This window comes from Hoplias malabaricus, chromosome 5 (genome assembly GCF_029633855.1).
Source record: "Hoplias malabaricus isolate fHopMal1 chromosome 5, fHopMal1.hap1, whole genome shotgun sequence".
NCBI classification, from domain to species: Eukaryota; Metazoa; Chordata; class Actinopteri; order Characiformes; family Erythrinidae; genus Hoplias; species Hoplias malabaricus.
In genome coordinates, this window is record NC_089804.1 from 37,815,340 (window position 1) to 37,840,272 (window position 24,933).

Below are 24,933 nucleotides of genomic sequence, written 5' to 3' on the forward strand. Positions count from 1 at the left end.
AACTCCTCACAGACAGTCACCCGGAGCGGGAATCGAACCCACAACCTCCAGGCCCCTGGAGCTGTGTGACTGCGACACTAACCTGCTGCGCCTAATTTAACTCATAGAACAAAAATAAATACAAAGACCTTGAAACAAAAACAAAGAAAACTAAACAAACTAAACCCAAAGGGACTAATACTAAACAAGACTAAAAACAGATAAACTAAACAAGAACAAAACAGAACAGAACAGGCTAAACACTTAACAGAGATGATGAACACAAAACAGAGGCTAAACTATAAACAACAAGGCTAAACACAAAGGCTAGAACATTAAACACAAGGCCTAAACACAAGAGCTAAACACTAAACACTGGGCTAGACACTAAACAAGAACAGATCTAAAGGGGCAAGACATTAAACCATAAGATAAACATTAAACAAGGCTAAACAAGTTAGCTAAACAGCAGAACACAGAAACTAAACAGAACACCAAAACTTAGCATCTTAGAATCTTACACACAAACATGAACCACAAACATACAGGCAATCACAAATACACACAAATACTACACAAACAAGAAACACCTGGGACAGATAACGAGGGGGCAGGAACACAAAGGAGGCACAAGAGGGAGGAGCAAAGGCGGAGACAAATGAGACAGACAGCAGGAACACACTAGACCGGGCTATACATGACAGATGTTGTATATTATTTACACTAAACAAATCATTAGCCACTGTGCTAACTCAGTTACACAATTAAACAATAGCATTTCCAGCCGTCTTGAAGAGCCAATCTCTGAATATCGTTGCGATGGAGCAGAGCCCAACAAATATTTTACCAAACCTTTGTTGAAAGATACACGTTTGAATTATTTATAATATAATACATTTTGCCCGTGTTTTGTAAAACGTGTTTCGGATGAATGTGCTTGTGTCCAAGGTGCTGACAGGTCTGTTGCACTCGTGCGCAATGGGAAACTTGATTTTCTTCACTGGAAATCCTTCTCAGACTCTTATGTTGTCTGAAAACTGTGAAGAAAAATATCTCCAACAGCTACTGCAGCTCTGCTTGACTGTGACAGGCTTCAGAAGTCCGCCAGAATCAACTCAGTCAGTCCCGCAGTGTGTGGTCAGTGTGTGTGTGTGAGTGTGAGTGCCTCTTCTAACAAGATTCTCTGTGGCTGGCCATTGTTAGCTCACATGAGCGTAGCAGTGTTGAGAGAGGTTAAACTCCACTGCCCTGGGCCTCCTCATATCACTATCGACCCGGTGGGGACCAGCTAAGGCCTTTACCGTCTGTTCATCGGTCTGTGCACATTACAAACCACAGTCAATAAGATAAATCCATGACAATGTCTGAGTGCTTATTATGTTCATTCACCAGCAAATTCACCAGTGTTAAATCAACACCATTAGTGTAAAAATGTGAACTTGTCAACACTCTCAGTGTTAATTTAACACAAAATAGTTACAAAAGAGTTGGGGTGAAGAATACTGAACCCTAATAGGACGTTCACACTGTGTTCTTGGTGAAAACTCAAGGTGCACTGAATTTTGTCACGGGGGTTCACACTGCATTTTTGGAGGGCTCCTTCTGGTTGTTGCTTAGCAACTATCAATCGTGCTAGATAGCTATAGCTTCTGTATGTAGCTTGGCTGTAACAGGTGTTGATTTTTACTATTATAGTATTACATTTACAGAGAGTGAATGTTTAATTTGCCCCAGCTTTTTTTTTTAAACTATTTACTGAACTAATATAAGAAAAGGTCTTGAGATAAGGCTACACACACACACACACACACATGCACACACAGGCCCAAAAAAAAAAAACAATCGTACATATTGTGCCCATGTGCCCCCGGGCTCACCCCAGGCATTCTGCAGGGAACTGGGCTGAAAGAGGTTGCTATGGCGACCCATCTCTCTGCGCTCACATCTCCAGTGCACCACTGATTGCCCTCTTCATCTCTAGAGATCACACACACACACACACACATCCTTATATACATGCTTGAACATATTAACATACATAAACAAACAATAACACTCCTATAACATGCTGTGGAATACAAGTCACAACTGTCCATCCACATCTTGTATGGAGCTCCTAGCACCTTACCAAGCTACAGAGGACATTGGTGTATCCACACACACACACACACACAGTTCCCAAGAATGGAGCATTTCAAAAGAAACCATGTGGAATGACTTTGTATCCATCTCAAATAATTATTATTTAGAATGTTGAACAGCAAACCAACATTGGTAGGTGGATTGGCGACTCATAAAGTGTCAGTAGGTGTGAGTGTGTGATTGAATGTGTGTGTGTGTGTGTGTGTGTGTGTGTGTGTGTGTGTGTGTGTTGCCCTGTAAAGGACTGGCACCCCCTCTAGGGTGTATTCCCGCCTTGCGCCCAATGATTCCAGGTAGGCTCTGGACCCACCGCGACCCTGAACTGGATAAGGGTTACAGATAATGAATGAATGAATGAATGAATTAATGTTGAACAGACAGTTGAATTGGCTCATGCTTTTTTACATGAGTATTATAGTAAAATGTCTTTAAATGTATATTTTAAAAATGTATATCTTCACTTTCAAACTTTACAGAAGAAGGAAAAATCTTTCTTAACTTCCGATGGAATTCAATGTAAAACGATTTCATTCAAAGTCATTTTGGAGCATTTCTATTGGTCCATTCTTCATGGAATGTTTTTATACAATGCGAAGGACAGCTGCTATGTTCAAATGATGAGGTAAACCAAAAGTCAACAAAATTTGAGATACGTGTTTTTCATTGGAAAGTGCAGAGCAGCAAAAAGAGTAATTTTGACTGGCACTTTATGAAATAAAAGAAATCAGCAGGGGGAAGACTTTAGCTTCAGCAGGAAGTTTATTTCAGACCTGATGTTTGGAGCTCCGCTGGAAAAATGAACAAAGGTTTTAAAGATAGTGATAACGATGCTGAGGAGAAAGAATTACTGCTGTTTCCACGAGCCGATAACACATATCATCTGAGACACAAACACATAAAAACCTAATAAGTAATGAATCCAATAACAATCAGACCAGAAATCTCAGTCTCTCTCTCTATATATACAGTATGAGCCATAAGTTGCAGGACACATTTTTGTCTGAATACTCCAGCATATCATGGGTGAGGCGGCCATCTTGAAGGTTTTTTGGTCATGTAGGGCGGCACGGTGGCACAGCAGGTAGTGTTGCAGTCACACAGCTCCGTGGACCTGGAGGTTGTGGGTTCAAGTCCCGCTCCGGGTGACTGTCTGTGAGGAGTGTGGTGTGTTCTCCCTGTGTCTGCATGGGTTTCCTCCAGGTGGCTGTCTGTGAGGAGTGTGGTGTGTTCTCTCTGTGTCTGCATGGGTTTCCTCCAGGTGCTCCGGTTTACTCCCATGCTCCAAAAACACACATTGGTAGGTGGATTGGCCCTGTGAAGGACTGGCGCCCCCTCAAGGGTGTATTCCCGCCTTGCGCCCAATGATTCCAGGGTAGGCTCTGGACCCACTGTGACTCTGAACTGGATAAGCGCTTACAGATAATGAATGAATGAAGGTGGTCATGTAGCATATCAAAGAAATAAAAGGGTTCCCCGCAACGTTTGATTCACCCTGTATATGAATTAAATCATAACTGTCACTCTTACCCTCCGCCCCCTCTCTTTATATATACCTTTCTCATTCTTATCTTCCTCACTCTCTCTCTCCCTCTCTCTCTCTCTGTAGTTGGGGAACACAGGGAGACTTCACCACCACTCACCCTCTGCCTGCTGTGAAGGTGAAGCTTTTCACAGAGAGCACTGGAGTGCTGGCGCTGGAAGATAAAGAGCTGGGACGGGTAAAACACACACACACACACTATCCATTTCAATTATTATACTCAGATCTGATCTTTCTTCCTTGGTGGTTCACACTCTGTGACATTATTCATATATATTCGGAAGTACATAGACAGTGCTTCTAATGAATGAATACAGCTATTTTAAGGTGAAACTACTGCTGACACCTGTCCAAGGTTGCATACATAATTTGCATAAATATATCCCACACATACTCTATGCAAATACATATAATCTCAAAAAAACAATGCCCCATCAAAGCATAATAAACATCACACCTCCCGCTGTACAAACTCAGTCACACTTAATAATAACAGGCCACTATTCATCTTTTGGTACCTCTGGGTTTATAAGTGAAACCATTTGAAGTATATATATAGTATAAGTGGTATATAATAAGGAATACTAAGGAATTACTCATTCATTTTAGTTATATTTTTATTCTGTGGAATAACCGTTTGGTAAAAACTGATTTGAGAACAGCTTCTGTTTCCCTCTGAAACCTGACCCTTAAACTGACCCTAGACCAGCTTTAAAATATGAATCTCTCTCTCACTCTCTTAATCTCTCACTCTTTCTCTCTCTCTTAATCTCTCACTCTTTCTCTCTCTCTCTCTCTATCTCTCTCACACACACTTACTCTTTCTCTCTCTCTCTCACTCTCTCTCTCTCTCTCTCTCTCTCTCACACACACATGCTCTCACTCTTTCTCTCTCTCTCTCTCTCTCTCTCTCTCTCTCACTCTCTCTCTTTCAGTTTTCATACCTGTTTGATTTTTCCCCACACCTCTAATGTTTAATCTTACAAGCTGGTTGCATTTAAGAAATTTCGAGGTTTGGGATATGAGGCTGTTCTTAGACCTGATTTTGTGTTGTTTTCATCTTTTGTCTATTTCCTTTTCTTAGTGAAGCATAATAATTTGAGTCTGTTGTTTCTACTCTGTACCCAGGTTGTATTGCATCCAACTCCGAACAGCCCCAAACAGTCAGAGCTGCACAAGATGACGGTGTCTAAGGGCTGCCCAGATGACCTGAAGATTAAATTAGCAATTCGCATGGACAAACCTCAGAATATGAAACACTGTGGGTGAGTGAAGAAAGAATGTGTGTGTGTGTGTGTGTGTGTTAGAGAGAGAGAGGTTTTACCAGGAGTATATCACCAGTGTTTAACCTCAGTCACACTGTATAGGAGCAGAGCCAGAAAACTAGTACAGTGTTTCCCCAAAAGTAAGACAGTGTCTTACATTCTTTTTACCCCCGAAAGTCCCACTATGTCTTACTTTCGGGGTATGTCTTATATTGGTAAAAAATGTCGATTTTTGTTTTAACCATAAAATTAACATTTATTAACAACCTGAACAGTATGGTATTCACCATAAAACAGTTTTATAAAAGCAAGTGCCAAGAATGTCTTGTTACAACCGTATCATGACGGTATTTCCATGTATAACATGTAAAACAGTTTAAATATGTTATACTGGAAGATAAAACAGATTTATTCCATGACAACCATGGCCATGCCAATCAGAGCGGCCACCAGCGGCTGCACGTGAGGGCACTGAGGCTGCGTGTTGGACCACGGACAACATTACTGCTGCTCCCGCGGCCTCCACATCCCTCCGCTCATTCCGCTCCAGATCCGTCCGCATCCCGCAGTTAATGCAGCAAAAGGTACCGGTACTATGGCTTTTATTTTTCCAACGTACAGTTTACTATGTCTTACTTTCGGGGTACGTCTTACATTAGCCGACCCCCCTAAAACCCACACTGCGTCTTACTATCGGGGAAACACGGTAGTAGATTTTTCAGAGTTTGCACTTGAGGAAGCAGGTTATTTAGACTTTCACTGTGTGCTGCCGCCATCTAATGGCCAGTATCACACAGTACCTCATTTAATCTCAAAACACATTCAGCAATGTTGCGGCCTTGGTACTGGAGTGGTCTATCCATTGTTCTGAGTATACCAATTATTATTATTATTATTATTATTATTATCATTATTATTATTATTATTATCATTATTATTATTATTATTTGGTCTTATTTCATTTCTCAGTTTTACACTTTTGCATCTTTTCTTTAATCCCCTCTAAAATATCACCAGAACAATGACTAACCTGTACGTTTGAGTCTCAGGTAGCTTTGTTGTTTGCACGTGAGTAAAACATGTTGACACGCTGAAATTAGACCAAAACCACTAGTCCCTTTGTCCTTCCGAAGAAACAGCAGATGTGTTTATCGTCATAGCGACTCTTCTGATAGATGAATGAACGTGCTGATAGTGATGTAGCAGCTTTGAAAGGCTGAGGCAGTGCCTCTTTCCCTCAATCTCTTTCAATCACTTTCATATACAGGCCATGGGCTCGATCATGGGTTTGCCCTGGAGTTCTCTCTGCGGTCTGATTGGCTAACGCTCCTCCATATGTTCCCTATGTGGCCCTCAGAGCTCTACGCTGCTTGCAGAAACCTGCCTTAATCCCTCCTTGATGCCGACTGCTGCTTCACTCCGTCTCCTGGCAACGCTGCCCCACAGCAACTGCTCCTAACCCCCAAGACTGTTTATTTAGAGCAGGATGCCAGTGCCCCCTTAACAACACCAGGGGGAAACGACACTGCACCGATGCAGGCAAAGGACGGCATGTTTGACTTTGTAGATGTTCTTTTTTCCTTCTCATTCACACACTGTAAGATGTATAGGGCTCCCGCTTTGTTTACACTTTATGGCAAAATGTTTGTGCTCATGCCACATTTTGTCTTGAAAATCCAGTGTATCAATCCATAGTTTATTGTATTATCTGTGAGGATTTTTTTGGCATACAGCCACAGTCAGTGAGTGTCAGTGAGTTCCGGTACTGATGTTGGGTTTTTAGAGCTAGATAATAAAATAAACACTCATAAACACATCCTTAAGGTATGAAAAGGCTGTGTCCGCCGTGGCTAACACTGTCACACATTTGCCCTGTTCCAAGTTTCTGTTTTCTTGTTTGCTGCCTGCTCAGGAGTACATGGCTCTGTTTTTGTTTTTGTTTTATCCCTAGTCTCCACCTTGGCTCCGCCCTCTCGTCAGTATCTCCTCGTTATCAGGCCCAGGTGTTGCTTGTCTGTGCTCCTTATTTATACCCCTTTCTTTTCAGTGCTCCATTGTCTAGTGTTGTGTGTGTAGATGTGCGTTTCTCTGTCTTTCTGTTTACATGCGTCTACGTCGTATTTACGTCCGCCTCCATGTCTTCCTGCCCAGAAGAGGTGTCTACAAACTTATGGACACTTATTGCAAAACTCACAATTACAGCAAACTTACGAGTGCTAAATTGAGTTCTGTGTTATTATGTGATGCTGGTTTAACACCATATGTGTCATAATGACAAATTGAATATGGTGTTATGACATAATAATATGCTCACACTATAGGTGATATAAGGATAAATATAAGAGTGTTCAAGCACAATGACGCTGTACCGAGTCTGTTATTACAATCAGGGTTCAGCCAGTGAATAAAAAACAGCTTTGCTCAGAGCTAAACCAATACTTTAGAGTATCTTTTCAAAAGTTCACTGTTTAATGTTTATAAATAAAATATTAATATTTACACCGGTTTATATATAGACAAACATTGTAGATGTTCCTGTATATCAGTGGAGCTCACAGAGAGAGAGAGAGAGAGCTGTGACATAATAATAATAATAATAATAAGTTAGATTTATATAGCGCCTTTCTAATACCCAAGGTCGCTTTACACAAAGAGGAGGGGGAGAAAATAATAATAATAATAATGGTTAACGAAGCAAACTTGGAACCCGAAGATTGCTGGTTATGACTAGGGTGACCAGACGTCCTCTTTTACCCGGACATGTCCTCTTTTTTAGACTTAAAAAATTTCCGGGTGGAATTTCACAAACGTCCGGGATTTTGTTTTTCTAGAGCTTACATAGAACTTCGAGAAGCGTCGTTCACAAACTAGTCCCGCCCTCCCCTACTCCGATTGGTTCGCTTGAGTGAGAAGGAGGCGTGGTGGAGTAGCCTAAAATCTTCTGATTGGACGGTCTGACTGTAGCGCTACCGTTATTGGTCGAGAACCTTCTCTGTAAATATTTAATTGGTCAGTTTGCACGTCAGTAGTCCTTGTTTACGTCAGACAAAGCTCATGTACCCACCCTCAGCTCGAGCAGTTGTGCCGAAACGTAAATGTAAGCTCTCGGGGGAATTAAAAAAGAAATTCCCATGTTTTGTGTTGCAAATAAAGGTGTAAAGGACCTAAAAGCACACATAGGTTCAGTTAAGAATACAACGGAGGACACGAAACGTATTTGAGGCCACATTTATGTCGTTTCTGCTCTATCACCCGATATTACCATAAAAGATCAACTATTAACTCCAACATTAATAGTCAGAAATAAAAACCAAGTAAAAGACTGTTGTCTGACATTTACATCGCACTGCCCATAGACCATTTACCATCCCATGGCCCTCCATGTGTATAATACGGCTCCTAAACCTGAGGGATTATGTCTTGATAGGAGTTCATGTACAGGTCAGTATCACACCAACCAGACAGTCTCTCCAGCAGAGGGCAGCAAACATCCATGGACAATCCCTCCCTTATGTGTATGGTCCATCTCAAATGTTTACTGCTTATCTACGCTCTACATTTAGTAACTCACTTCACAAATACAGCAAATGATGTAATTTAACATATATGACATACATCAACAAATTAACACACTGTAAACTGTGAGTAAATGTGTTAATGTATAGCGTATCACTTTTACTCTTCTTTCCGCCTCAGGTCCTCGGTGACATATACTATATAACATAGCTGAAAAATCTTTCACTTATCTTCACATCTGTTTCGTCTCTTTGTACAGATACCTTTGGGTCATTGGGAAAAACGTGTGGAAGAGGTGGAAGAAACGCTTCTTCGTTTTGGTGCAGGTGCGTAGCTACGTTTTTCACCCCCTCTTTTAACGAGTATCCCGTTGGAAATAGAGCACCTTCAACAATATCTTGATTTAACACACAATGATATTCTCAGGAACCTTAAGCTCGGGCCACTGACTTACTTATTCGTGTAGTAGCTGTCGACACATTAATAAATCTGTTATGTTACACATGCGAGGTCAGGTTTTTCCTTTGAAGTTCCCCAGACCAAAGGCTTTTTTTTCACTAAGTGAGATTTATTTGTGTGATGGGCGCCATGGTGAAACAACATCAATTGTCACAATCAAAAAGCTCCAGGGTTCTGCCTCAGGGTGTTCTCCCTGTGACTGTGTGGGTTTCATCCTGGTGCAAACGTGTCCACAGGTGTGAGAGTGTGAGTGACTGAGTGAGTGTGTGATGCCCTGTGATGAACTGGCACGCGGTTTAGGTTGTGCCCAGTGATTCCAGGTAGGTTCCAGACCTGGCCACTACTGGGCACTACTGGGTGGGTCGCTAAAATGCTATAAAGTTTAGATGTCCAGGGCAGGGTACTAGAATAATTCGTCACTGCATAGTGCATGGATTAAACACACCAGTCTGATTATTGAAAAATAGCTCAACTTTTATCACATTCTTCTTGTGTTTTACTGAAGCCTTAGAATCATCCACTCACAATTGCCTTGTCTCCTTAATAATGATTATGAATCTGGGGCTTCTCTAAAAATCTGTACCAATTCATATATATATATATATATATATATATATATATATATATATATATATGTGTGTGTGTGTGTGTGTGTGTATAGAAGAGTCCTAGCCTTGCCACATACTCTCAGCCGAGACGCCTGGATCTGCAGGCGGAGCACTGTACCTCAGATGCTTGGCTGAAGCTGGTTTATTTCTGTCCCTGTTTTGTTTTTTTGTTTTTTTATGGTGGCATATACTGGGCCGCTGTGTGGAAGGTTGCAACATGTCCGAGAGCTAGAAGTTGACAGGCTGCTTTTGATGGAGGAAAGCGTACGCTCCCTGGCCTAACACTCGCAGCCAGATCTGCCTGCCACATGCTCCGGGCCACATGTTCAGCAAATGACAAACTACAGTCAATAGACTGCCCCCCGTTTATCTGTGTGTGTGTGTGTGTGTGTGTGTGTGTGTGTGTGTGTGTGTGTGATTTCGTGTGTCAATGTGCATGCGAGCAAAAACATTCAGAGATGCCCTGTTTGTTTCTGAACGTCGAGGGTGTGTGTGTGTGTGTGTGTGCACATAAGAGAACGTGCCAGAATGCGCTTTTTGTGGTCCCTCTATTTTTATTTTTTGCTGTTTTGTTTAGTTTCACACATTCATATTTGTTTTCTTCCTTCTTTTTTTGTGTCATGTCTTCTGGTTTTGTCTTGACGAGTCTGGTGGAAGCGTTCTGAGCGTGTGATACTCCATCTGTCACTGTTCTCTTTCACTCTTTTGAATGTAGCATGTGAATACACTTGTGGGCCATTAGAACAGCTCCAACACCCTACTTAGTCAGTGCCATATTTGTCTCTGATGTTTTTGTCTGCATAAGCTGCATTTTTGAAGTTTGTGCACTCCTAGCTTTTCTGTAGACTGCACGCTGAGCCTTCAAAGGAGGCAAAATGATTTCTGCGGAGTTAAATTATACACACGTTTAATACAGCCTTGAAACTGGTGCTTTAAACCTGCAGGTGCTAATCTTGCTCTGTTTGGAAACAATGGGGTTTAGGAGACAGCCAGTCTAATGCTCTCATTGTATAGGACTCCAGCTAAACTAAAGCTTTGACATAATAGGAACAGTGGAATTAGCTGGTCAAGTTTGCTGTGTCACTAATGCTAACTAGCCAAATATATTTATTAATATTCATGGGCTAACAGTCAGGAATTGTTGAGCACAACTAGAATTCCCAGTGACTGCTGCATACTGTAGTGAGACACTGTGACTGGAGATGATTATGTTTGGTGGGCATCAGGGTCCAGTTCAGTCTGTATACACTGATTGGTTCATTCATTCATTCATTCATTCATTCATTCATTCATTCATTCATTCTCTGTAAGCGCTTATCCAATTCAGGGTGGTGGGGGGAGGAGGGGGTGTCAGTCTTTCATGGGGCAACACACACTCACACATTCACACACAGGGAGAACATACCACACTCCTCACTGACAGTCACCCGGAGGAAACCCACGCGGACACAGAGAGAACACACCACACTCCTCACAGACAGTCACCCGGAGGAAACCCACGCAGACACAGGGAGAACACACCACACTCCTCACAGACAGTCACCCGGAGGAAACCCACGCAGACACAGGGAGAACACACCACACTCCTCACAGACAGTCACCCGAAGGAAACCCACGCAGAAACAGGGAGAACACACAACACTCCTCACAGACAGTCACCCGGAGGAAACCCACGCAGACACAGGGAGAACACACCACACTCCTCACAGACAGTCACCCGGAGCAGGACTTGAACCCACAACCTCCAGGTCCCTGGAGCTGTGTGACAGCTGGACTGAACCTTCTTATTCTTTATTTGATTGAAAAGACCTCCAGTCTCCAGTCATTTGACAGGCTTTGGCTGTGATTTCCTTCCACACGTGAAGCTGTGTCCTGGCGGGTGCTTAGAGGGCAGGGCTGGTGGTTCTCTGTTAAATTATTCATAAGTGGTTAATTACAGGGCTGGGTAGATCGGTTACAGCTCCTGTCTGATGGACTCTGGCACGGCCTTTGTGGCATGTCACATAGAGGCGTGTTTTCGAGAGCCGACAGCAGCCGCTTCACGCCAAGTGTAGGAAAGTAGGACTGCAGGAAAGAGTCTGACTCTAGTCTGACTCTTCTTCCTCTCCTTGTCCTGCTCCTCCTCCACTGTACACTCACATCTGCAGCTGTCTGTTGTGTTGTTGTGTGGTTCTAGCTCCCAGCAGCGTTCTGGCTGAACTGGAAGCATAAGCCAAATATTTATGATGCAAAGTGAAGTCTAATTATTCTGCAGTCTGGGGGCAACGTGGCAAAACAGCTGGCCGTCTCTGACCCCTCCCTCCTCCATCAGCGCTCACTCTTTTGCTCCCTCCTAGTTTCTTCTTCTTCTGCTGTTTTGGCTTTTGTGCTCAATCTTTAGTCCGTGAATATGATAATGTCAGTGAATGGCCAGGGGGTGTCTGGCATTATGTGCTGCGTTCCCACAGCCTTGTACTGCTAGCCAGTAATGCCTTATCGATTAGATCTTGCCCTCTCTATGTTTCCCTCTCTCCCACACACAATGCAATTTACAAGACGTAAAACAAAAAAGGTTATTTAAACGAGCAAAGTCTTGCCGTGCAAATCAGGGAGTAGGAAGTCATTCAAAATCCTTTAATGGTCAGTTTGACAGCAGGGACAGCAGGTAGTTACATCGGTGTGTCATGAGATAGTTTCGGAAACAAAATTGACACATCGAGCAAGTCGTTCATTTTTTGGATGCGATTTCTGAGAACATTAAATAAATGCGTTAAATTTTATAAATAAACACTTATGCTGCTCTAAAACATGAAGAAATGTGTTCTCTGTAGAGGATGTGTACATATTTTTAGCTTCAAACCAACGTGTCATTTGACCAGGAGAGCCCAGACAGATCTTTCTCTCTTCCCTACACAGGATGCAGCATATAGTACGTCAACAATAACAAGGTTATTTAAAAGAGCAAAGGCGTGCCGAGCTAATCATGGAGCAAGAAGTCATTTAAAATCCTTTAACGGTCACTTTGACAGCAGGTCAGCAGCGCCAGGGGCTAACGCGGGGGAGCCTCCACCACACCAGACAGGCTCACCCGCTTCTAACTTTAGTGACAGGAGGAAATGGGGAAGCATGATGTGTGTGTGAGAGAGAGAGAGCGAGAGAGAGAGAGAAGTGGAGGGGCAGGCACTCCAACTCTGTCCTGAAGGCTCTGAGCTTGCCGGAGAGCCGGATTGAAACCCGCGAGGCAGCCGAAGCCCCACTCCCCACCCCCGTCACATTCATGACATTGAATTGATGGTGTCACTCCGAGCCGTGGCTGGGGCTCGGAGTGAGAGAATGCTGCCACTTGCAGTGGAGGTGACGGGGGCGCCAGATTGGCCGGTTTGATGAGGATGGCCCTGATATATGACAGAGGAAGGCCTGACAAGAGTGTGTTCATGGATGTGGTGATGAGTCTTTGTGTGTGTGTGTGTGTGTGTGTGTGTGTGTGTGTGTGTGTGTGTGTGTGTGTGTGTGTGTGTTTGTCTCTGACTGGCACCTAGCAGCCTGGCTTGCATTCGCTCTGACAGAGTGTCATCCCCGTACTCATCCGTCATTCACGTCTGATTGGCAGCGGCCCACTGGTGGCCAAAGTAACCTGCCCTGAAACCGCCAAAAACACACAGCACTTGAACCCTAGCCTCTTTCTAAGCCTGGGGTGTGTAAATACACACACACACACACTCAGACATGTCAAAGCACACATCTTAAAGTCTGTAAAAACAGGTAGGCTTTAGTGGCATTGTGTGCATCAGTGCTGTGTAACCTCTTAACATTCCTCTCCTCAGGTGAGTCAGTACACCTTTGCCATGTGCAGCTACAGGGAGAAGAAGGCAGAGCCTGTAGAGCTACTCCAATTGGACGGATACACTGTGGATTACACCGACCCTCAGCCAGGTAACGCCAGGCAATCTCAAAGTTTCTATAGTGTCCCAGTCTGGGCACCCAAGCACCTCCCAGAACTGTATTTTAAGCCACTGCTCACTCATTCACTCACACACACACTCACTCACTCACTCACTCACTCACTCATTCACTCACACATTCACTCACTCACTCACTCACTCATTCGCTCACTTACTCACTCGCTCATTCGCTCACTCATTCATTCACTCACTCATTCACTCACTCACTCATTTACTCACTCACTCATTCACTCACTCACTCATTTACTCACTCACTCATTCGCTCACTTACTCACTCGCTCATTCACTCACACATTCACTCACTCACTCACTCACTCACTCACTCATTTACTCACTCACTCATTCACTCATTCACTCACTCATTCACTCACTCACTCATTCACTCACTCACTCATTCACTCACTCACCCATTTACTCACTCACTCATTCACTCACTCATTCACTCATTCACTCACTCATTCACTCACTCACTCATTCACTCACTCACTCATTCACTCACTCATTCACTCACTCACTCACTCACATAAAAGCAACATGGAAAATCGTAATGTAATAATAATAATAATAATTAAAAAAACATAGATATGTTTTAAAAACCAAACAATGTTTGTATTAAAATAAATAATTTTCTATCTCTTCGTCGCCTTCATGTCATGGCCTCAGGGTTTAGTGCGATTATTCTTTCTGGAAAGAAGAGACCGCATCTGTTCATTTCTTCTAGTTGAGCACGAGGAGCATGTTCCTCTGTCAGCTCTCTCCTTTACTGCTCAGAGGATCAACGTGACTCCATTTATTAGCATTAAACAAACTCATGTAATGGATTGGTTAAGCGTAATTACCTCTTAATTAAACCCACTGACACTTTGTACATGAAATTAGTCACCATCCACCTTGATCATGAGAATGTCCAATCTGTCGTAATGGAGAATGAATATGTGGAAACTTCCAGATTAGGACGGAAATGCGTGTGTTATTTTGATTGTTTCACTATGACTTCATTATTTACGAAAAAAAAAAAACACTATGTGAAAAGAACATTAAGTGATCCTGCTTACAAATGGAGACGTGTGAATAAAACATTACATCGACGCCATTTTGTCTTTCCCTTCCTTATTTCTGCTGTAACTTTACTGATGTAATAGGCATTATTATTCTACATGTATGTATCAGGCTCTTAAAGTAAGAGAAAAGTATTTTCTAATGTATATATTTATTTAAACGCACTTGCTGGTGTAGGTTTGGATGGTGGGAGGACCTTCTTTAATGCAGTAAAGGAAGGAGACACTGTGATCTTTGCCAGCGATGATGAGCAGGACCGGATCCTGTGGGTCCAGGCCATGTACAGAGCCACAGGTCAGTCCCACAAACCGGTCCCTCCAACCCAGGTCCAGAAACTCAACGCCAAAGGAGGGACAGCGCCACAGCTGGACGCTCCAATCTCACAGTTCTGTGAGTATAGATTTTATTGCTCTGTAAGTTATCATCAGTTCTAGGAGAAAGAAGTAGTATTCTAAATATGCCACGTTCATTTCTTTGTGAATGGAACAAAATCAGTTAAGAATCTGCCATCAATCACTTTCAAAGCAAAAATTTGCATCTCCAAATTTTATTTTATTTTTGACCTAATTTGAAAGAATTAACTGTTTATACTCAAAACTGATGATCAATAGACTATTGACAACACTCCACTGTAACAGGGAATAAATAATTTGTACCTTACAGTTTATGTTAAGAGTGTTTTGACTTCCCTAAGCTACTGTTTTGAAGATGTTTTTCGCAGGTGTTAGTTGCACCTTCTGTAGCCTGTTTCCCTCAGTATTCACATAATCAAAAATGTGAGTGTGGATAATTTGAAGATGGTATTGAGTACACCGTTTGCCGACATTGTTTCTGGCTTTTCATTGTGATTTACCTTTTTAAAGCACATTGATTCTTTAAGATCTCATTTTCAGATTTTTCTTTTTAAACCTCCCTTCTCAGTCTTTTCTGGCTTCTTTTTTTCATCCTTCCTTCCTTCTTTACTTATATTATCTCTTATTAAATCCTCCCTTCCCTTACTACTTTCTTCTTTTATTTCATTCTGATGTCTTGCTTAAAATGGTGTATGTATCCTGTAATCACATGTACAGTGTGGAACGTCTTTCTGTCTTTCTTCTCATGCTTTGCTTAGTGTACTGTGCTGTACTCTGACCTCTAAGGAGTGTCTTTGTGTAGCTCTGTCTGGTTGTGTGTAAATTGCTGTGCAAAAGTCAGAGACCACTCTTTGTTTATTTAAGTTCCAGTCAAAAAGCCCATAAAAAGCTCATTAAACATTAAAAATAATGCTATAATTTCAACGTCTATATAACAACAGTTTCTGTTGTTGTCAGGACACTTTTTAAACTGCAGGGATATTTCTCCAAAATGCATTTTTAGAAATGTATTGTGATTTTTGTTAACACCAGCCAAATATTTATTTATTTATTTATCTATTCAACTATTTTTGCCTTTTCCATTTTCTTGAAAGCTACAGGCTCTTATACCAAACCTTCTCATAGAAGTCTTGTACTTAAGTGGCTTTTTTGACTAGAAATTCAATAAATGTAGGGTGGTCTCTGCCATTTGAACAGTATTGTATGTATGTCTGCTTTTTTTTTCTTCCCCCCTGCCTCTGTTCGTGTGTTTATGGCTGTTCTGGTTTGTCCCTTTTCCGCTCTGCTCTCTTGCAGCTGGACTGAGGGGTAAGTGCTTCCCTCGAGCAGCAGCTCAGATAAACTCGCCACGGTTTTTCTGACTCCAGCAACATGCTAGTCGCTTTCTCTCCTCCACTCTTCCTTCTATTTTGTCTCCCCCCCCCCTCTCTCCACTGCTACTTTTCCCTCTCTTCGGCCATGGCACTCTCTTTAGCAAAGCTCCGTCTTAAGGTTTTGGAGTAGAAAATGTAGTCCTTGTTCAGGATGCATGTGTATGAGTTGTATTTACAGAATGTAAAACTAGATTTTGCATACTTGCCTCTCTCTGTATTTGTAGAGCTTTAAACTGATATTCAAAACTGAACTGAAAAAAAATAACTCACTAAAATGTGAGGAAAGCACTAGTCCGATTTCAGCAGATCCTTACATAACGGAGCAGAAACAGCTGCTGCATTACTTCACAATCTGAGATTTTGAACTAAAAACGCAGATGAATCCATGTTGAAGGAAACAATGATGATTTAATTACAGTGATTTTCTCCAACCATTGCAGTTGTTGATTTATTGCTCTAAATGAATTCATTGAAACTACTGACTTGGCAGAACCACTGGTGTTCTTCGCTGCCTCTCAGCAGCTGGTAATTACTGTGTTAAGAGTGGCGCCCCATGAATTAAACAGTGTGCTTACAACCTGATTATATCTGGAAGCTATCAGTGGAATGTTACCAAATAACTACTTGCTAGTTCACACTATCTTTCCTCCGCTTTGGCTAGCCATATCCCTTTAAAGGGAGAAAAAAAACTCTTAAAACAAAACGCAAATTACATCTTGAAGAGCATCTGTTTCCAAAAATAAACCAAATATTGGATAAATAAATAAATAATAAACACTTCTTACCCATAATAAAACATTAATCATTCATGTTATTAACTTTACAAAAGGGAGTTGGCAATTATGTAACTGGAGTATGAAAAATGAGTGAGTAGTGTACTCCAGTGTTAAGTAGATACTTCACATGACTCCTGCGATGGATCATTGGGCGACCCCCATCTAGAGATAAACAAATGATGGAGACTGGACCTTTTTGTCTTGTGCTTTTAGCTTCCATTCACTAACAGATTATTCTAACCTACCAAAGAATGCCACAGTTCCTGAGTGTATGCTTTTAACCAGAAATCCTCTGCTCTGCAACAGCACAGTCGCAGTTGTGCACTAATAATGCTTTTCCGAAACTTCCCTGCTGCACCCTTGACAACTTGCCCAATCACCCAAATGAACAAGAAAAGCAATGCATAATAATGATGATGATAATAATAATAATAAATAACACACAGGCCTCAAAGCCTATTTGGCCAAACTCACATCGTCACGATGCACTTGGATATTTAAGAATGAAAAGCTTATGTTTTCCCCCACAGTCAGAAAAAAAAACACGTTGGTAGGTGGATTGGCGACTCTAAAGTGTCCATAGGTGTGAGTGTGTGTCTGTGTTGCCCTGTGAAGGACTGGCGCCCCCTCCAGGGTGTATTCCCACCTTGCGCCCAATGATTCCAGGTAGGCTCTGGACCCACCGCGACCCTGAACTGGATAAGGGTTACAGATAATGAATGAATGAATGAAGCTTATGTTTACTTTCTGTCATTAATTTAATGTCACATTCAGCCTTTTTGGTGAAAATAAAAAGACATTGTAAAACACTACATTCAGATTCAGTAACTAAAATAACAGTTGGAAGAAGCAGATGGGTCACAGTGTGTTGGCTTTGGATTTAGGACTCTTGAACTGTTCCAAATGTAGGTTAAAAAAAAATTAAGGTATACTTTAGACTACACTAGACTACACCAGTTTCAAACTTCACTATGCAACTCCTAAATGGCAACTTGAACACAGACAACAAACCAACAAAAAAGATTAAGCTCAGCTGTCATCTTAAATCAGGGCTTCTCTTTATTGTTTTATTTTTTTATTGAGGCCAATAAAGACAGAAATAGCAGGGTCCAGTATTGACAGAGTCTGCTGGCGTGATCTGTGCTCTGTAGGCTGATGAGGGCGGCCATATTGTGGGAAAGTGAGTTCAGGAGAGGATTAAATTAGAAACATTTTGATTAAACAGAGCCTCTGTGCTGTCACTCTTCCTCTCTTTCTCCCTTCTGTTACCTCCTCCTGTCCATCCCTCACACGCAGCTGAAGCACCCGCATTGTCACTTGATGCCCGTGGCCCATGTCGGCCCTGGGCTTAATCTTGGACTCCCGTTCTCTTTAGTGTCAGATTGTTTGTGTGGATGTGTGTGGATGTGTATGTGTGCGCGCATGGGGGCCAGTCATTCAGAAAGGGGCAAGGAAACATCAAGCACTAAATAGCCCCCAAATGTTGTACTGTGGACACTCCTAGAGAAAGGATCTATAAATGAAGAGTAGCCCATCAATCATTGTCATTTCATCTCTGGCCAGCCTGACCATGGCTGACTAATGTCATTGTCTGTTACTGTCCAGAGCCCTGCTCCTCTCCTCTAATGTCAAACAGACGTTGACAAGTTCATATACAGACGTCTGAGAGGAACACAATGTCACCTTTTTGACTTGTGGCTTTGGTTCTAGTGGACTGTAGCACAAGACCTTTGTAGCTTTAATATGATTGACATAAAGGATGAACAATATATTGGTTGATAAACGGGATCATTAATAACATAAATATAAATTGATATCGATTGTAATTGTGATGCTATGACATTAAAGATTGCTGTAAAAAATTATAATGTAATGATACCAAATATTGTATTGTGTGCTATGGGCATTCTGACCAGTCAAAGGCGTTTCTGGTATTAGTTCTTAGTGTGTAGCCCAAGTTTACCTGTCTATCAGAACGGTATTATTATACTGTGAGATTTTTAGGTCTACCAAATTTTTCTTTAATTCACTATCTATTCAAAACATGTAGGTAATTTCAATCTGTATATGAGCCTGCTCATTTGGTCAAGGAAAACATCATCGTGGAATGTAACAGAAAATGTCAGATGTGGTAAACCAAGTCCCCCGAATTGCAACACTGCCTCTTGTGTGATATTGTGCAGTGGAAAATAAATAAATGTATGTTTTCAGCATGAAGTCCTTAAGCACAGGTGAGGGTTAAGCCTTGTTCTTGCATTCAGATGCAAACTGTGGACACTCGGTGGGCCACTGGCCCTGAATGGGACCAGCCTGCAGTATAGGCCCTAAGCCCCATCTGAAACGCTGCATTAGAATGAGAATAGCCCCCTGAGCTGTGGCTGGATTAAGCTACGGTGCTGCTTATTTGCCCAGGCCCTGATGTAATACCTAAGCCCACTAACCAAGCAGGAAAGTGAAAATGTGTTGTTGGATTTATTTAGCCCCCTTAATTGACAATGGCCACATGGGCAGGGGGGTCCCTGCCCCAGCCCTCTCCCATCCATGGGTTAGTGGCACGGGATTGCTTTAATTAGGTTGACCCTGGGGGGGTCCAGGGCCTGCGGGCAGCTTGCTGAATAGTAGAAGGGATATTTGGAATGGCCAGATTGAGACATCAGTTCACTAACGATAGGTCTATAGTACCAGGGAAGATTACAGCCCAGCAGACACAAGATCTGTCTGGAAATACACATCGGGCAGTCTGAAGACTGAAAAAAAGAAGAGCTTAAGGCGGCATTTAAGATTGTAATTAAATAACCTTTTTTTAATATAAAATTCAGAATACATTTCCTCACCATTTGCTGGCTCTCCAGTCTGTTTGCATGATGGAAATGGATCTAATGCGTTTCTAAATCCTCACTGTCAATAAACGATTAAAAAACAAAGCAGCTTGGTCAGACATGCTAGGCATCCTCTCTCTCTGGCCACAGCAGAGAAATGCCAAAGAGGCCTCCAAAAATTGAAAATCATGAAAAGAGATGAGGATATTGCTTTTACCTGCTCCATAGTAAATAACATTTACTTATTTTTGCTGTCTCAGGTTATTTAGTTTGGAATTGATGCTAAATTCTTGAGGCTGCAAATTGCAAGAAAGTAAACGCATACCGAAAGTGCTACAAAACATAACAAACTGAGTTACAAACAAGGTTCTGTGGTAATTCAAACAGTGAGTAAAAAATTACAGAGCCACATATAAACAACATTCTCCTCCTCATATATACCATTCCACCTTAAAAGACTCTGAGCTTCTGAATGTAAACAAATCAAAGGGAACCCCACAACCGTAGACGGTTTAAAGAAAATTACAATTAAAGAAAATAACGTTTATATTTCATTCACTACAAATGTTAATTAGGCCTGGAGAATAGCTAATAACTAATGTAGAAAAAATGAATAATTAACTGCAGAAACAAATGCAGAAAATGAAAAACAAATACTCGCCAGTATCAGTACACATCTGTTATATTTGCGGATCCCTATAATACCCTGCCTGGGTCAAGCTGCAGGTTTTGTTTTAGCCAAAGTAAGTACATATACCCTACAGGAAACCAACCTATATATGCATATTTATTTGTTGATTTCATCATACTGAGAAAACATAAAAAGAGCCTTAATGCTTTGTTTGGCCATTTTTTTAGGATTTATTTTTAATCTTTTAAATTCAGCAAGTATCAAATTATTGTGCATTAAAATGGTTAGAGGTTTGTCTGTGGAGAAATTTAACAACACATGTGATTTGAATAGGTATGTTCAACTTTAGCACACCCGAATCCAGTTGGACCAGCTTCAGATAAACGCCTGTCTGATGTGTGACAGTTCTCTAAAGCCTGTTCCTCTCTCACACATACACACATTACATACACACAAACAGACGCAGACAGAGCACAGAAACACGGGATGGATGAGTTCATCTCAGCAAACCCATGCAACTTTGACCACGCCTCGCTCTTCGAGTCGGTGCAGCGCCTCACTCTGGACCACAGACTGAACGACTCCTACTCCTGTCTGGTACTGAACCTCTTGTTTTAGTTTTTTGTTTTTCATCTCCGAACACCTTCTATTTATTATCTATTATCAGTTTGCAAGTTAGTTACAAGTGAGAAATCTTTAACTGAATCATGCATTTCAATGTACAAATGTAATGGGCACCCTACAAAATGAACAGATCATGTTTGTTCTTTCCTGTTTGATGCTGAGATGTTATTTTGTCACACTCGTTTTGTTTTTTCATGCCTCTTCTGTCTGATTACCGCTCCCTCTATTTTCTGTTGGTATTCCCCTGCAGGGCTGGTTTAGTCCGGGCCAGGTGTTCGTGCTGGACGAGTACTGTGCAAGGTACGGTGTTCGGGGGTGCCACAGACACCTGTGTTACTTGAGTGATCTGCTGGAGAGGGCTGAGAACGGAGCCATGATCGACCCCACACTGCTGCATTACAGCTTTGCCTTCTGCGCTTCACATGTACATGGCAACAGGTACACTGCAACAAAACACTACGAGCGATGATAACTCACATAATAATAGGCACTATTCACTCAGGCACTGAGTAATATTATTCCGCATATGGACACACAAAGAAGCTTGAAGTGACTATGACTCTTCCTCTCTGTCATTTCATCTCATCTTCCATTAATTTCATGCAGTCTATTTCTCATCTGTATCTCCACTGATTCATTTTCTTCTTCATCCCTCTCTCTTTACCTTTTCTTTCAAGACATTCTCATATCCCCCTTCCTAAACTCTTCCCTCTCCTCCCTCTTTATCTCGCTATCCATCCAATCTCCACTCATGGAGTGAGAAAGAGGTACAACGAATTATCAGAGCGGTAATGTATAGAGTAGTTAAACAAAGCTGTCCACCTTCTTCAGCCCCTTAAACCCCCATTCTGGATAAGATACAGCCATACAGATACAACTTCACACAAACCACAATAAATTCAGCACATTTAAATGTCTTATTTTATACATATATACAAAAATGTGATTATTAAAATGTGTAAATCTGCATATTCAATAGTATTCATCCATCTGTTTCTTCTAGCTGTGAGTGAGAAAAAATGTGTATAGAATTATGTCAGTTTTTTCTTATTATCTGCAATAAAAACAACTTCAAAAAATGTATATTTCTATCCTATATCAATGGATTTTTTAAACTTTTGACCTGCACATGAAAGCTGCTCACCACTATGCGCTCTTAGAGAATTAAAAATTGGAAGCACATTTATTGGCTGTTCACTTCACACACAAATGTCTTCTTCCCAAATTTCTTCTTCCACTGTTTTCTGTTTATTTCTCCATGGTCGTATATTTGTTTTCATGTCTGATCATAAGTTTTGGCTTTACTTTTATGTTCTTGCTCATGATGTTTTAAAATGCATGTCTTACATATTTCTCTATTATTTCCCACCCGACCTTACACTGTTACAACCCCCATGAATGTCACGTGTGCACGCGTGTATGATAAAGTATGAGAGTGTGTGAACTGCTGAAATGGCCCATGTGTGAGGCCGATCTGCTAAGTGCCCTGTACCCCTCGTCCCCTGCTGACCCACCCACCCCCTCTAAAAAAGAGCTCAGAATCATGGAGTTTAGGAGAAAGAGGGACTCTAAGTCGCAGGTGGCTGCAGGGCTCAGAAGGTGAGGTCTAATATGATTCTAACATCAGCTTTAATGTTGTCCCTTACCAACAGCCTCCCTTTCCCAACTCCTAAGACTGGTAGGCCACTGGCTAGTCATGTGTTGTTGACTCCCAAACTTAACCTCATTGTGAGTGTACTATAGAGTTTCCTGTCCCTGGTGTGTTTGAATTTTGTAGAAAAAAAGAGGTGCTGCACTTTTTAAGGTGGAGTGGGAAGTTCGATTTAGAAGAACAAATAATAACCACCAACTATAGCATCAGCAGAAAGTAGCGCTATTTACCTGCTGCTAAACTATTGTGCAGAAATATGCACAAAAGACGGATGTGTAATTATTTTTCACACAGAATTTTGATGCATGAGGCGTAATCATTGATATTACTGATAAGTTCTTTGATGTGTTTTGAGGGCACATCGAACACGGACAAACCCCATTTGAGACCCCATTTAACACACAGTGTTATATATACACACACACGTTTGTCTGCATGCTGCGTGTGGTTTGACATGTAGAAATGAGAAAGTTCAAGACTGGATGTCTGTCAGTCGAGTGATGAAGTTGCGGTGGGTTTTGAGTACTTGTGTGTGTGTGTGTGTGTGGGGGGGGGGGGTGTGTTTGATAGACAGTGATGGAGCTGAAGTGGGCTGTCTGTTTGTGTCCCGTTATGATCAGCACGGACAGGAAGACACGTGTAGCTCCAAGTCACACACAGGGAGAGAGAGGGAGAGAGAGAGAGAGAGAGAGAGAGAGGAAGCCCCTCTGACAATCTGTCATACTGTCAGTCCTGACCTCAAGGCACAGTGGTGTTAGTGTCCTCCCGCCCATTTCATACTGCCTCCCTGTTTTTTTCTCTCTCACCCCATCTTTCTCACCCTCCATTCTTCTTCCTCTCTCCTCTTTCTCTTCATCTTTTTTCATCACACCCCCCTCCAACAGTTTTCTAGGCCCAGTAACTCCCTCTCCATGTGTTTAAACAACAGGTATGTCTAGTCTGTGTCTGTCATGACCTTTGACCCCAGTGCCCAAGGGAGGTCGGCACTACCACTACCAACACACACACACACACACACACACTTTCCTGGTGTAACTGCAGATGCTTTCTCGTCAGGATATCCGATAGTAGGACAGGATACTACCCCCTCGTTACCATATCCACATTACCATATTTAATAACACCCAGTGTTAAATGGGATCTCATTTGCATTCTGCTATGAATATGCATGATGGCATGTAGGGCTCTGATAATGATAATGGTATGGCAGCCTGTTCTCGAGAAGAACGTGTTTGAAAGGAGAAAAAAGCTTCATTAGTGTGACATGTATCAATTAATTTTTATTTTTAACATTCATTGTTAAAGACTTTTGATTCGTTATTCCACACACATAAGTACACACACTGTACGACATGGACATTCAGAACCGTGCCAAAGTCAGAGATCACCACCACTAGGTATTTGTTGTTGTATATATCTTTCAAGATATGTTTTGGTTGAAATCTCTTGCATTCTCTTGAAGGGGAAAGTCAAATTGTGATAAACAAAATATCAGAAGAATATATTTAGTAGTTGTTCATGACTGATTTTTTTGACATTTTTTGTTTAAATTCATTCTATTTCTTTCCTGATTTTTATTAATTATTATTATTTTTGTTCAAGACTATATGTCACCTCCATGTTTTAACAAAGACACACACACACACCCACACACACTCAGCTACATCGATAGAGGGTGGCTGTTTATGGCATGCGACAGGGTGATGTGAGCAGAGTGTGTGTGACAGAGCAGGCGCGGGTGGCTTGACAGCGCTCTGAAGAGCAGGGGACATGACACACTCCTCATCGCTCCTAGAGTATATGTCTGTGTGTGTTGGGGTGAGGGGGGGGGGTCATCTAACCATCACACAAGAGAGGGGGTCCACCGCTGTGTGTGTGTGTGTGTGTGTGTGTACTGGAGGTGTTTTTTGGGGGCTGGAGGAATGGCAGGGTTAGCCTCAAAACACCTTTGCAGAGATGAGGAGAGATGTTGATGGGTGGGTTGTGATACGTGTGAGACAGAGAGAGCTATACATGTCCCAGTCGGGATGAATACTAAATACTAGGAAATGAAGATGTTTTAAATACTAGGAAAGGGAAACCTGTTCAAATCTCTTTGATGAACATTTATGTATTGTGTCATGTTGGCCACTTTAGGACACAGTGTTGATAGCACGGTCGTGCTGCCCTCATCTTAACTCTAGCTTATCACCAGTGA

At 41.8% G+C, this 24,933-nt stretch overlaps 1 protein-coding gene across 1 annotated transcript in view; it reads left to right on the forward strand.

The window, feature by feature from the left end:
* The window catches only part of cadpsa (Ca2+-dependent activator protein for secretion a), a 127,838-nt gene that overhangs the window by 62,299 nt on the left and 40,606 nt on the right, over window positions 1-24,933 (forward strand). The window contains exons 7-13 of the mRNA XM_066670357.1: window positions 3,728-3,839; window positions 4,790-4,926; window positions 8,702-8,768; window positions 13,313-13,421; window positions 14,687-14,899; window positions 20,922-21,058; window positions 21,336-21,523. Of these exons, the coding sequence (XP_066526454.1) occupies window positions 3,728-3,839; window positions 4,790-4,926; window positions 8,702-8,768; window positions 13,313-13,421; window positions 14,687-14,899; window positions 20,922-21,058; window positions 21,336-21,523 (963 nt within the window). The remainder of the gene's footprint in view (window positions 1-3,727; window positions 3,840-4,789; window positions 4,927-8,701; window positions 8,769-13,312; window positions 13,422-14,686; window positions 14,900-20,921; window positions 21,059-21,335; window positions 21,524-24,933) is intronic.